The following is a 13,807-nucleotide window of genomic DNA, read 5'->3' as shown; positions in this document are numbered from 1 at the left end:
AGGGAGCCGGGTGCATCCCCATGAGGCCAGTTTCACGCCGCTGCGCTCCCTCCCACGGCAACTGGGGTTTTCCCTCTTCCAGAGCCGATTCCTCCCCAGCCTCTTACCTTGGGGAACCAGATTTCCCCCCCCCCCAGCCCTGGCCGCATCCTGCTCCCTCCTGCCTGCGGGGAGCGGCGCGGGATGAAACGACACTAAAATGAACCAGCCCCCTCCTGTGTGAGTATTTATTGGTTTGCTGTGGCTGCCTGGAGACCAGCACCCGGCTCTCCGGCCCCTGGCTCAGCAGCGGGGAGAGAGTGTGGAGCCCCCGGTCCCTCGCTGTCCCTGGGGCCGGCGGGGAGGACGGGCGGCCGCCCCGGCGCTATTTGGAGGTGGGGGTGCCCTGGCCGAGCTGCAGCAGAGAGTTGGTGGCATAGTTCTGGAAGAGCGGCTGGAGGAACATGCCGACGGTGCCGAAGACACAGACAAAGACGAAGATCCACAAGAAGAGGCGGTCGATGACCATGGCCACGTACTTCCAGTCCTCGCTCACCTGTGCGGGGCCGGGAGAGAGGCCGGGTCAGGCCGGGGCCTCCGGCATCACCCGGCGCTGCCTGCGCTGTTTCTGGCAGGACCAGGAGCTCGGCGTCTCCGCAGAGCCCTGAATCTGCTCCCTCAGCACTGCAGCTCCCGGGGCCGCCTGCCAGCCCGCCGTGGGCCCCGTGGGGCTCGCTGCCGCCCATGCCGCTGAGCCCGGGAAATGCATCTCCCCGGGGAGCCGAGCTGGGGGGGTTGCAGCGTCCCCCGGCCCTGCAGCCCCGGCCAGGGCTGGCTCCGGCGAAATCTGCAGCCTCACGGAGCCATGCAGGGTCAGGGCTCCTGGGAGCCTCCCGGGTTTCCAGAGCAGCTGATTCAGGCTGGGGCTGCGGCAGCAGGTTGGGGGCCATGGCCAGGCCCCCCCGCCCAGGCAGGGGCTGCGGGGAGTCCCCAGGCATGGGGCTGGGCAGGGACCCCCTTGGTGCTCCCGCACGTCCCTGCCTACGGTGCAGCCCTGCGCACGCTCCGCACCCCACAGCCCTGCCCGCACCCCACAGCTGCTCCCTGTACCCCACAGCCCTGCCTGCACCCCCAAACCCCTGCCTGCAGCCCTGTTCGCACCCCACATCCCCTGCCTGCACCCCACAGTCCTGCCCGCAGCCCTGCCGGCATCCCGCAGCCCTGCCCGCACCCTGCATCCCCTGCCGGCATCCCGCGGCCCTGCCCGCCCCGACTCACGCTCTGGTCGTCGTCCTCGCTGCGCATGTGGTCGGCGATGAAGCGCACGCCATCCACCGCCTCCTCCAGCCCGCAGGCGCAGCTGGCCGCGGGGGCCGGCGCCTGCCCCTGCCGCTCCCGGTAGCCATTGAGCCCCTCGGCCTTGGCAGCACCGGGGTTGGCGTAGCAGGCGCAGGCGCGGGTGCCGGCCCGGAGGAAGAGGGTGGCGGTGGTGGCGGCGGCGCGCTCCTGGGTGTGGCGGCGTTGGCGCAGGCGTTGGCGCGCGCAGTTCTGCCGCGGCTGCTTCATGAAGAGCAGCGCCGGGAGCTTGCGGAGGAAGAGGGTGCGGACCCAGGGCGGCATGGTGTGCGTGGTGGGTGAGCGGTGGTGCACGTTGAGGACGCAGACGCTGGTGACAATGGAGAAGGTCACCAGCACCATGGTGAACATGAGGTACTTGCCCACCAGCGGCACGTCCAGCGAGGTGGGCGGCACAATCTTGGAGATGAGCAGCAGGAAGACGGTGAGGGCGAGCAGGACGGAGATGCAGAGCGTCATCTTCTCGCCACAGTCGGATGGGAGGTAGAAGACGAGGATGGCCAGGGAGGTGATGAGGATGCAGGGGATGATGAGGTTGATGGTGTAGAAGAGCGGCTTGCGCCGGATGATGAAGTCATAGGTGATGTCCACGTAGGTGGAGTCGTCGGGGTTCTCGTTGCGCCGGCCTGGCAGCGCCACGATGTCCCACTCGCCGCTGGGCGTGAAGTCGTCCAGGCTGGCCACCTCGCTCTTCAGCACCAGGTCGATCTCGGTGCGGTCGTAGGTCCAGGAGCGGAACTTCATGGTGCAGTTTTGCTGGTCGAAGGGGAAGTGCTTCACCTCGATCTTGCAAGCGCTCTTGTAGATGGCCGGCGGCAGCCAGAAGATGCTGCCGTCGTAGGAGATGACCGCGTTGGAGTAGAAGGAGACTTCATACATCCCGTCGGCGCTGGGGTGAAGGGATGCACTGTCAGCCCTGCCCCCATGGCATCGCCCTGAGCCCCAGATGGGGTTGGGGCACGTTCGGCACCCCCAAAAAAAGCCACTTACTTGTTGTAGAGCACCACATCGGGCAGCCAGATGTGCTTGGAGGGCAGGCGGACCTTCTTCATGTTGTCAAAGTCCTCGGGCTTCCAGGTGAGCCGGTAGTCCTCCCACTCCTGTGGGCACGCAGGCTCAGCCCGGCCTGGCCGCCGGCAGCGGGGGGCCCAGGCGGGGAGGGCTCAGGGCAGGGTGGACACAGGGGTCCCACACAGGGCGCAGGGGGGTCCCCAGGACAGCAGGGGGGGGCCAGCGCAGGGTGTAGAGGGGCCATGGGGCAGGGTGCAGGGGGTCCCCAGGACATGGGGGGTTCCAGGGCAGGATGAACATGGGGGTTACACAAGGGTTCTATGGGGAGGGGGCCGGGACAGGGGGTTCCCCAGGACAGGGGGGATCCCAGGGCAGGGTAAACATGGGGGTTACACAAGGGTTCTATGGGGAGGGGGCCGGGACAGGGGGTTCCCCAGGACAGGGGGGATCCCAGGGCAGGGTGAACATGGGGGTTACACAAGGGTTCTATGGGGAGGGGGCCGGGACAGGGGGTTCCCCAGGACAGGGGGGATCCCAGGGCAGGGTGAACATGGGGGTCCCACACGGGGTGTATGGGAGGGGCTGGGGCAGGGTGCAGGGGGGTCCCCAGGACAAGGTGGACATGGGGGGATTCCTCGGGCAGGGTGCAGGGGGGTCCTGGGGCAGGGTGTATGGAGGGTCCCCAGGACAGGGTGCGGGGGGGGGGGGTCCCGCTGCAGGGCGGACACGGCAGAGTCGAGGGCTCCCACCTGGGTCAGCCAGACGTTGGTGGTCATGATCTGCTCCCGCTCGTGCTGCGGAGAGAGCGGGGCTGGTTACTCGGGGGGGCTGGCTGCAGGGCCCCCTCCTTCCCCGGGGGACGGGGGAGCTGAGCCCCGGGCAACTCACCACGCTGATGAGCTGCGCCAGCGACACCATCAGCTGCACGGTCACCAGCTCGGAGCCGTTGGTCGCCGGCCGGATCAGCTTGTTGTAGCGCGCGGGGTCCAGCAGATACTCCACCAGCCGCTCCTCCGTGTCGGTGCCCAGGCTCCCTGGGGGGCGGCGGGAGGCTGAGCCCCACGGCGGCGGGCAGGGCCGCCCCGGGAGGCTCCGGACCCCCCCTCGGGGCTGAGCCTGTGCCCATCCCGGGGGTCCCGGCCCGGCGGCTCGGGGGTGCCGGTGTCACGGGTGGAGGCACAGGGAGGGAGATGGGGGAAACCGGGGGGCGGTGGGTGCCTGCAGCTGGGTGCCCCTCCCGCCCCCCCCCGGCTACCCCCTGGTCCCGGCCCGGTGCTACCCCGCTGCTCCCCCGTCGGAGCCGTTCGGGCAGCGGAAGCCCCGGGCCCGGCGGTGCCGTGGGGGCCGCAGAGCCCCGGGATGGGGGGCGGCGAGCACCGGCAGCGCCGCCGGGCAGGGACAGCGGGCAGGGCCGGTACCGGGTCCGGTCCTGTGCAACAGGCGCATCCCGAGGACCCGGTCCGGTCCCCTCCCCGCCGGTGCCGGTACCGGTGCCGGTGCCGGTGCCCGCCCCCCCGGCACTTACGTCTGAGGGCGGCGAGGAGGCAGAGGACGCGGAGCAGCGCCATGGGGGCGGCCCGGTGCCGCTGCCGCTGCCGCTGCCGCTGCCGGTGCCCGGGCGCTGTCCCCGGTGCTGCCCGCGCTCTCCGCGGTGCTGGAGCCGGCGGCGGCGGCGGCGGCCCGGGCGGGGCGGCCCCGGGCGGGAGGCGGTGCCGGGCGCTGCGCCGGGGCCGCCCCGCGCTCCCCGCTCCGCCGCCGTCACCGCCGCCGTCAGCGGCCCCGCGGCCGCCCCGCCCCCGCCCCGGGGCCGGCGGGGGAGCGGGGGGTTCGGCGGGAACCGGGCTTACAGCACTGTCCGGCCGCTCCCGCTCCACCGGGGCCCGGCTCCCGCCGCCCTTGGTTCTTGCCCGGTGCCGGCGGGGCGGGGGGGGCGGCTCCCGGGACCCGGGACACAATGTGAAGGAGGATCGGCCCGGTCCCCCCCGGTCCTCCCCTCGGTGTTCCCCCCGCTGCCCCCTCACGGTGTCCCCCTCGGTGACCCCCCTCCCGGTGTCCCCCCCGGTGACACCCCCCCCGGTGACCCCCCCGTGACCCCCCCTCGACAGGGGAGGGGCGAGCCCCGCCCCTTCACGGTCCGCGGCACCGCCCCCCCCCCCCCCTCCCCGCCGCCGCCGTGGCGTCACTTCCGGCTCTGCGGCGCCCCGCCCGGTTGGCGAGGGCTTGTTCCGGCGGCTCTGGCCCCGCCCCTTCCGCTGTCGGCGGGAGGGGTCACTTCCGGAGAGCGGGGCCGTCCCGCCGCCATCTTGGGCCGGCTCCGGGGGCTGCGGCGGCGGCGGCGGCGGAGCGGGTCCCTCCATGGGAAGATGCAGCGGGCGGGGGCGGAGGAGGCGGCGGGGGGCGCAGGCGGCGGCGGGGGGGCCCGGGCGGAGCGGGGCCGAGGTGGCGGCGGCCCCCGCAGGGCGGCTCCTGAGGCGGGAGCTGCGGCTGCTCGAGTCCATCTTCCACCGGGGCCACGAGCGGTTCCGCATCGGCAGCGCCTGCCCCGACGAGATCAGCTGCGAGTTCGTCCCGGGGGCCGGGGCCCGCGCCGGGGCCTCCGCCTCCCGGGGGCCGCCGCCGGGGCCCGTCCGCATCCACTGCAACATCACGGTGAGGCCCGGGGGAGGACGGGGACACCGGCTCGGTGCGATGGGCCCCGGCTGCGGGGGCGGCCCTGGGACTGAGAGGCCCCCCCCCCCCTCTCCCCGCCTCCGGGAGTGCCCGCCCTTGGGCAACCGCGGCCCGGCCTTGGGGCGAGCTGGGCCCGGGGCCGGCTGCGGGGAGCCGGGGGGAGCTGCCTCCGGCCACCCCCCTCCCGGTGCCCGTGTGAGCGGGGTGCTCGGACTGTGCGGGGCTCCCCTCACCGGGAAGCGTCTCCCAGCAGAACAAACCCGGGAGCTTCACTCTGGAGGGAGGAGGGGGGAGCTGGCTGGTCACCCTGGGGGTACATGGGGTGCCCCTTCCTCCCCTGTGCACCCTCTGTGCCTCCCCCGGGGGGGGGGGTTGGGGGGGTCACAGGTGGCCCTGAGCAGCGACACCCCGATGTTGGGCCCTTTGCCTCCGCTCTGGCTCATCCTCACCTGGGTTTTAGGGGACCCCTGGTTCTGGGTGGGTTTGCAGCGAGGTGCGGGTCCCACCTCGTGTTGCAAGGCACAGCCGATGTTGCGGCTCCAGGCAAGGAGCAGCGGAGCACAGAAAGCCCCCGGCGTGGACTCTGTCCGGGATTCTCCAGAGGGGCAATTCGGAAACGGTGTTTGAGGCTGTCAGGGGCTTTGGCCTGGATTAAAGGCGCTTGCTTGGTCTCTGGCCCTGATTCTTCTCCAGCGCTTCTGGTGCAGAGCTGGCAAGGCGAGAGGCCCGTGGGGCAGCGTGAAATGCCCTTGGTGTCCTGCCTTAACTGCTTTCCGGTGACCAAAGGGGTGGCCAAAACGTCACCACTTTCTCTGTTACCCCCAGCTCCCCCAAGCTGGGGGGAAGTGGCACAGAGCTGAGCCAGACCAGCGCTGTTGGAGCAGGGGTTTGGTTTGCCCTCGGCCCCAGGGTTACTCTGGAGGGTGGATGCAGTGGCTCACAGGCCGTTTTGCTGATCTCTGCACTCTGGAGGGATCCGTTTGCAGGAGACACGGGGCTGCAGCTCCCTGTCCTGCCTGACCCGCTGCTCTGTTCCCCGCTGGCTGTGTCAGTGGGATGGAGGCAGTTGCAACGGCTCAGACATCATGTTCTCCTTCTCCCCAGGAGGCTTATCCAGCTGTTCCCCCGATATGGTCTGTGGAGTCGGACGATCCGAACCTGGCAGCTATCCTGGAGAGGCTGGTGGAAGTCAGGAAAGGAAATACACTGGTGAGAGCGCGCTGCCTGGGGAGAGGGGAGGCCAGAGGCTGGCTGCTTCGGGAAAGTAAAATCCCTGCTGCCATCCGAGGCGGGGAGCGTGTCTGGCCTCATAAGGGTTCAGTAAGTTTGGGATGAGCAGCTCTGACTTGTCGCGAGTTTGATGCTGGGGTGTGATTTCCCCCCTTGCTTCTGCTGCTGCGTGGAGAAGCAATGAGTGGCCGCTCGGCCTTCGCTCGCTTGTTGCAGCGCTGGGGACGGCTGAGGCTTAGCGTGGCGAGCGGGTCTCTGCACTTCTCTGACACTTGTCTGCTCTCCCGACAGCTTCTGCAGCACCTGAAGCGAATAATCTCTGACCTGTGCAAACTCTACAACCTCCCCCAACATCCAGATGTTGAAATGTTGGACCAGCCTCTGCCGGCAGAACCGGTGAGTGACTCGGGTGGGGACTTTGTAAGCTCATAAAACGAGTTCCCTGGAGTTCGCTTTAGAGGCTGAGGCTTCCTAACCCCTGAAGGAGGAACGCAGCAGGGGAGGCGTTGATCTCCTCTCAACACCTGGGATGGATTCCTGCCCAGGGTGATGCCAGGCTGCTCTGTTGGCCCTCGGTGCTGTTTAGTTGCTCTGGTGTAGTTTCCTGTAAAGGTTCTTGGCTTCACTCTGTTTTTAACTTGGTTCTGCATGTAAATCCCTGTTTAACCTTGCTTTCAAGTGTCTGGGAAGGCCGGAGAGCATTGCTCCAGGATGCTGGTGGTGCAGTCTTCATCTCTGTCTTTTTGTCCCTGCAGAGCACACAGGAAGAGGTGTCCTCTGAAGAGGAAGATGAAGAAATGCCAGAGGTAAGTGCTGCCTCGCTGTATGAGGAAGTATGCTGGAGAGCAGAGCACAGGGAGATAGCCGCTGAAAGGTGCGAGGGCACAGGGATCGTGTGTGGGAGGAGCCCATGGAGTCCAGACAGGGAAGAGTCTGACTCGAAGACTAGATTGTTCTCAGCATTTTGCTGCTGGGGACCCAGGTCCTGAGCCACCGATAGGAGCAATGTGTTCACAAACCGCAGCTGCAGCAGCTGAGAGGCATAGCCGTGGCCTCCAAAGCTGTGCAGACGAGCTGAGAGCGGGGCCCCTTGGACAACTTCTCTCTCAGATCACGCTGCTGTGCTCTGGAGCCTGAAGTTTACTCGCAAGCGATGGGATTTCCGGGTTGCCGTTGCTGGCGGGGAAATCACGCCGTGAAAACGGGAGTCCCACAGAGAGGATTAGGTAGGATGGCTGAGTGTGCGAGCGAGCTAATTGGCAGGAGGGACAGAGGAAGCCATACTTCACTGCAGGCTGAGAATATCATGCTGCAAAACCCACAAGCTTCGGTTGTTTGGTTTGCGGTTTAGAGATCTCTAGAAGTGGGTGGAATAATCTTCAATCTCCATGGTGACGTTTAGCGATGCCTCGCACGCTTCTCCTGGGGTGTGAGAGTCACGGGCACCGAGTCAGCAGCTCCGCAGAACCTGGGGGCAGGTCACTTAGCAGCAGCACGCCTGGCAGTTGTTGGGGTTTTAGCCAAGTTAACAGCTTGCTGAATCAAGGCCGGCCTTTGCTAGGGTCCTGGGGGAAAATGAGGAGGCTTAAACTGGTACCGGCATAACCTCGCTTGTCTGCAGACTTGCTCCTTCATGGCAAATTTGTGATGCGTGAGTCTGCACGCTCCTGTGGCCTGGAAAAGAAATCCCTGGGAACCGAGCGTTCCCCCTCGTGCTTTCTGCTAACACCCTGTGTCGCTGAGCAGGGACAACGCTCTTGCTTAGAGCAAAGGTTTCTTGCTGAGCAGATGGATTTGTTGGGCTGTGTCGGAAGAGCAGAGCCGTGCCCTGGTGTGGAGATGCATTATGCGGGTTAATCCACTCGAGGGATTTTCTAGAAGGATCTGTTTTCCCGTGTGACGGGCTAAAAATGTCAGAGCCCTTCCAAAAATGCTGCTCATCCAGAATAGCAGCAGCAGATAGCCTGGAGAGGCCGAAGTAAACACTTGTTCAGAGGGTTTAATAGCAGCGCTGGAGCTGTAAGTACCCACAGCCATTTGCAGGCAGCTCCTATGGTGAACACTGTGCACGGGGAGAGACCTCTGTGGTGGCCCCTGATTGCTGCAACGGGTTTTTACTGGTTATTAACACTGGTGTCTTGCACATGTCAGCCTGGTGAGCGTTGTGGAGGGGGCTGAGGGGCAGAGCCTCCGCTGGGGTTAGGGAGAGCACTGGGGATGTGCTGCGTGGTGAAGAGCTGAGCTGGTCTACAAAGAGCCTCCAGGCACGCTGTGAAACCTCACCTCCTTTTGAGGGGAAATTGTCCCGCGCTACTGAATGTTGTCTGTGAGGGTCTCCTCTTCTTGTGCCGCTGGCGACCTGTGTTCACGCTGGCTTTGTGGTGGTGAGGGGGGAGCAGCGCGGCCCAGCAGCACTGCACCGAGTGTCTGCGCCTTTGTTCCAGCTCTCCAGAAACGTGACATGGGGCTGCTTGAGCCACGTGCCTGCCGAGATGCAGTGTCCTTCAGTTACGTGGGGCTCGTTCAGGAGCACGCGTAAGGTTAATGGCTAATTATGAACATGCGTGAGACTTGGCAGGGAAGAATCCAGCCAACAAAGAGCTTGTATGAGCCCAATTTGATTCTGGAAAGAGAATTGGGCCGCTCTGCCTGATGGCTTTGTCACGGGAGGGTGGCAGGGGCCCAGGGCCCAAAACTTTGTCACGGAGCTTGCCCAGGCCTTGTGTCTGCCACCCGCTTTGTGCTTGGGATCAGAGCTTGGGACTTCCCTGGTGAGGGAGAGTTGCACCGGGAACCCTTCCTGGTTCAGGGCAGCTTCTGTCTGCAGTACTGGGAGCAGGGGGGAGCGAAGGCGCGTCTCCTACTGACTCTCCTCCCCCCTTCCCAGGACACCGAGGACTTGGACCACTATGAAATGAAAGAGGAAGAGCCGGCAGATGGGAAGAAGACAGAGGATGAAGGCATTGGGAAGGAAAACCTGGCCATTTTAGAGAAAATAAAAAAGAACCAGAGGCAAGATTACTTAAATGTACGTGTCGCCTGGCGGGCAGGCGGGTTGGGGAAGCAGAGGGAGCCAAGGGCGAGAGCGATGGAGGCACCTGCTAGCCCTAAAGCAAAGGGGCCGTCTCTGGCCAAAGGTACAGCGGTGGCTCTCAGGGGCTGGCCCAGCTGATGCAGAGGAGCCTGTGAACTGCCTCTGCGGCTCGGGGAAGTAAGTGTGGGCCGCAGGTGTCCCCGAGGCGTCAGCGCTACGCAGGGCAGCCTTCCTGCAGTGAGATCTGGGGTTGCCCTCTGCTCCCTGGAGCTGCACCTCGCTTCGGGCCGTGGAGGTGGCTGGTGGGCTGCGCTTTAATACTCCGGGGCTGAGATTCTTACTCAGTTGAGAGGGCACGGGGGCCTGGAGCTGCACAGCCTGGGGTGGCATATGTGGGGCAAGGGAAGTTGCTGTAGGGGAGAAGGGGAAGACAAAGGCGAGGGGCACAGTAAGGTCCGGTTTAGAGGCCGGATGGGAGCTCTAGCTTGGGTGTCGGCTTCGTAGAGCAACGGCCGTGGTGGGTGCAGTGTAACAATGCAACTTCCCTCCTCCCAAATTCCTCGTAGGGTGCAGTGTCTGGGTCTGTGCAGGCCACCGACCGGCTAATGAAGGAGCTCAGGGATATTTACCGATCACCAAGTTTCAAGGGCGGTAAGTACTGCGGGGAGCTCCAGGGAGGGGGGCTGCTGCCCCGCTGTTCATGCCGGGGTTTTCCGCATCGTTCTGGGTGGCACCTGATGGGCCTTAGAGCTCTTCTGCTCAGCTCGGCTGAGGAGAGGGTCTCCGGCCTTTGGTTGTTGCGGCTCTGTCAAGAGGAAGCAAAACTGCCGTACTGTCTCTGATCCCCGCCGGCGCTGGATGGAAGCGAGGAGTGCGCTGTGGGTGGGAGGATTATGCGGCTTTGAGGGTGATGGTGCTGTTACCCCTTTCCTGAGCCCAAGGCCTTGGGAAAGAGCAGTGGTCGGAAAAACTGCTGCCCTCAGGACGGTCCCTCTGGATAAATGCCGCTTTTGGGGGGGTTCTGTGTCAGGCTGAGGTGGTGCTGCAGGGTCGAGGGGGTTTGAAATCTTCCCTGTTCAGCCTCCCCCCGCGGTGACGCGCCTCTTCTCTGCCTTGCAGGATACTATGCAGTTGAACTAGTGAACGACAGCCTGTACGATTGGAACGTCAAACTCCTGAAGTAGGTGGCATAGCTTGGGATCATGCGACTGGGGTGGATTTTGGTGGTGGGACCAGAACGTCCCCGTGAGGCAGACAGAGGGGAAGTGAGCAGGGCAGGGGAGCGCCGGGCAGGCCTTGGGTTAGCCTCTCTCAGGCAGCTTGCTTGCTGTCTCCGCATCAGAAAGGAGGTGCCACATCTTCAGAGAAAGATGAGATAATCTGAGGGCTCTGCAAGTCTGTCTGCTGTTCCTAGAGTCCTGGAAGAGTTGCATCAGGCAAAACCCCGAGCTTTCACACCCTCCAGCCACCACTGCTGCCTTTCTCATGGGCCGGGCAGTCTTTATTTTTAAGCTGGCAGCATGCAAAAAGGGTGTGATGGTCTTCTCTGCAAACCGGGAGCAGAATGCCGACAGCCCGTGCTGTCGTTCCCCTCTGGGTGAGAACCTGAGGGCCCACGTGGCGGCCCGGTTGTGCAGGTACGGTAGCTCCGGGGTTCGGTGGCGGTGAGCGCGGCTGACGTGAGGTGCATGACCTTGGCTCTGACCCTCCGGCGTTTCCCCTTCGGCAGGGTTGACGAGGATAGCGCTTTGCACAATGATCTCCAGATCCTCAAAGAGAAAGAAGGAACAGATTTCATCCTCCTAAACTTCTCCTTTAAAGTAAGGCTTCCCGTACCTCCACCTCCTCCAGGTACGCCTGCCGCAGTGGGCTGTCAGAGATGTTTCTCAGCGGCTTTGCTTCCCTTCTCTTCTTCCAGGATAACTTCCCTTTTGATCCACCGTTTGTAAGGGTCGTGTCCCCGGTGCTGTCAGGGGGGTAAGTAGCTGTTTGTCTGTCTCTGCTCGCCGAGGTCTCCGGCGTTGCTTCCTGCAGCAGTTTTCACTCAGAGGGAGTTTATCCGGGGCTGCGCAGTCCCGTAATCTCCTGATGGGAGTTTGTAGTAGCTCTCCCAGGAAGCACAGACAGGGGTGGTGGATTATTTTTTTTATTTATTTTTGTTTGGTGTATTTTTTCCATCTGAGATCTCTGAGAAAAGCGTTTGTCTCCGGAGCAGCGGGTGGGGTGAGGCTGTGTCTGTCTCTGACGTAACTTTGCCCGATTCCTTCCCCAAGGTATGTTCTAGGTGGCGGTGCCATCTGCATGGAGCTACTTACAAAACAGGTGGGTACCGGCCGCTACGCGGGGCTCGAAGGCTGCCAGCGTGGTCGTTTTAGCCCGCCATGCTTTGTATTCCTGCTGCTGGGGGCCTGCGGGCAGCAGAATCCTGGCTGGCAGCTGCCTGGCGTGGCTTTGCGATGCCTGCGTCGGGCTCGGGGAGGCTCTTCGCTGTGGGGTAGCGCAGCCCCCCGGGCGGGGGTCCTGTCGGCGCCGCCCTCACTGCGTTTCTCTGTGTCCCGCAGGGCTGGAGCAGCGCGTACTCCATCGAGTCGGTGATCATGCAGATCAGCGCGACTCTGGTGAAAGGGAAAGCGCGAGTACAATTTGGAGCCAATAAGGTGGGGCCCGGTCAGCGCGAGAGAACCTGAGGGAGCAGTTGGTGGGGGGATGGAGGCAGATGGGGCGACAGCCGGCTCTGTGGCGGCGCGGTTCGCGTAGGGAGGGCGTGTGGGGTGGCTCGCACCGGGTTCCGGCCGGCCTGACGGTCGCCCTGGCTTCCCTTGCAGAATCAGTACAGCCTGACAAGAGCGCAGCAGTCCTACAAGTCCCTGGTTCAGATCCACGAGAAAAATGGTAAGTGCCGAGGGAGGGCGCCTGCCTTTCCCCTTGCTGCTCCGGGCTCCCCTAGGCCGAGCGTCCGGATGCGCCGCTTGAGTCTTCTCCTGCCCCAAGTGCAGAGATTACCTGGAGCGAGACGGCAGCGAGCAATAGCAGCCGCTGTCTTAACGCAGAGCGTGGGGCTGCGGCTCCTCTCTGCCCTTCCCCGCTGCCCGCCTTGGCCAGGGCTGAGCTCCTTCGGCTCTAACTAGAGACAGCGCGGCATCGTTGGGTGGTGTCGGGAAGTAACCCGGAGAAAAAGCCTCCCGGTAATCCGGGAGACGTGGCCCTTCTCGAAGTGGCGCTCGGCATGCTGGCGCTGCCGCTTTTCCAGCTGTGCGTTTCCAGGCGTGGATTTGCGTTCCGCCTGCAGCTCCGTCCCTCACGGCTCTCTCTTCTCCTTCCAGGCTGGTACACACCGCCCAAGGAGGACGGCTAGCGCGGATGCTGCGGGACCAAGCTGATTATCTTCTGGATGCTCTACTTGGATCTTAACGATGCCTCTCGGCTTTCTCCCAGGATGTAATAGCTCTGCCTGTTGCAGGACAATAATGGCTGTTTAAAAACTCTAAATAAAACTGTTTAAGCAGTTGGACTGATCTAAAACACTTGCTGGACCCTTGCTAGCAGGCATTCTTGTTAAAACAAACTTTTGAGCCTCTTGTATCGCTGGAAACTTTCGACTCTACTCCAGTCTAGAGCGTCCTCCTTACCTATGCTATGGATTTAATTTATTTTCTTATTTCATGTACACTGCTTTTTTTTGTTACAGTGTATGATGGATGTGTATGGAAAATGTATCTTTGGAGAAAAATTACAGTTTGTTAATTTGAAGATGCTGGTCTGACTATTTTTTTTTTTAATTGGTTTTTTTTTTTTCCCCCCTTCCCCCCCAGTGGACGGTACCCTGCGCCGGCAGCAGCGGGGAGCAAACCCCTTCGCGGCAGCCGTGCCATGCTGCAGCTCCGGCCCCGGCCTTCCCGTGGGCGCTGGATGGAGCTGAGGGGGCCGCACTGGAGGTGGGGACATGGGAATGGCCCAGACCTCTTGGGCTTGGCTGTAAAGCCCCCGGAGAAGCCCTGCGGAAGGTCTGGAACAGCTGCTGTGGAAGAAGGAAACCCTTTTTTTTTTTTCTTTTTGGCAGCAAGGGAGCAGGGCTTCTGTCCCCTTCTCCCCCAGAGCAAGAAGAGACTTTTCTTTCTATAAACTGCAAACTTAACGCCTCTGGATGCGGAGAGGAGAGGATCTGCACGGCTTTCCCGTGTCCTGCTGTGGATGAGGTGCACCCCGGGGCTGCCAGCCCTCGCCCCCGGCTTCTCCACGTCCCGTCCTGCCAAGCAGTAAGAGATGAGCGGAGGCTCAGCCGTGCCAAACCCGGAGCTGTAGCCCTTTGCCCGTCTCTCCCCACCCGCGGAAGGGGAAGGCACCTCTAAGGGCTGCGCTGTGGATGGAAGCTGCCGAAGGAAGGGGAGCGCGGGCGGTGCTGCGTGGGATCGCCGCTCTCATCCCAGCCCAGGACTCGCTCCGGCAGCAAGTGGCCTGCTTCTGCGGGGCTTTATTTTCTTCTTCTTCCTCAAGCCATCGTTCCTGCTCGCCTCAGTGCTGCAGGGC

At 63.6% G+C, this 13,807-nt stretch overlaps 2 protein-coding genes across 2 annotated transcripts; one reads left to right on the top strand and one right to left on the bottom strand.

Moving 5' to 3' along the window:
- Positions 1-213: 213 nt before the first annotated feature.
- On the bottom strand, positions 214-4,027 carry CHRNB2 (cholinergic receptor nicotinic beta 2 subunit). The gene is made up of 6 exons (XM_054182585.1): positions 3,872-4,027; positions 3,235-3,380; positions 3,096-3,140; positions 2,326-2,435; positions 1,258-2,224; positions 214-535 (listed from the first exon to the last, which is right to left on the bottom strand). Exons 1-6 carry the CDS (start codon positions 3,912-3,914, stop codon positions 365-367), a joined length of 1,482 nt encoding a protein of 493 aa, XP_054038560.1. The 5' UTR covers positions 3,915-4,027; the 3' UTR covers positions 214-364.
- A 597-nt stretch (positions 4,028-4,624) lies between these two features.
- UBE2Q1 (ubiquitin conjugating enzyme E2 Q1) lies at positions 4,625-13,030 on the top strand. Its single transcript, XM_054182780.1, is given in 14 exon segments — positions 4,625-4,739; positions 4,741-4,995; positions 6,121-6,225; positions 6,538-6,642; positions 7,002-7,052; positions 9,134-9,274; positions 9,847-9,931; positions 10,400-10,460; positions 11,010-11,100; positions 11,199-11,257; positions 11,554-11,602; positions 11,842-11,937; positions 12,106-12,172; positions 12,604-13,030. Coding segments are annotated over 14 exon segments (1,227 nt in total). The 5' UTR covers positions 4,625-4,709; the 3' UTR covers positions 12,636-13,030.
- Positions 13,031-13,807: the final 777 nt, after the last annotated feature.

Source organism: Rissa tridactyla, chromosome 23 (assembly GCF_028500815.1).
Source record: "Rissa tridactyla isolate bRisTri1 chromosome 23, bRisTri1.patW.cur.20221130, whole genome shotgun sequence".
Taxonomy (NCBI): Eukaryota; Metazoa; Chordata; class Aves; order Charadriiformes; family Laridae; genus Rissa; species Rissa tridactyla.
Note: the sequence above shows the minus strand (reverse complement) of the source record. Positions and strands in the feature narration are given on the sequence as shown.

Excerpts from the sequence above, each read along its gene's own strand:
- CHRNB2 (XM_054182585.1), bottom strand. The coding sequence starts at position 3,914 with ATGGCGCTGCTCCGCGTCCTCTGCCTCCTCGCCGCCCTCAGAC. Across the intron at positions 3,381-3,871 it reads CCTCCTCGCCGCCCTCAGAC|GGAGCCTGGGCACCGACACG; the intron begins GTAAGTGCCGGG and ends GCCGCCCCCCAG. Across the intron at positions 536-1,257 it reads GCGAGGACGACGACCAGAGC|GTGAGCGAGGACTGGAAGTA; the intron begins GTGAGTCGGGGC and ends GGCCCCGCACAG.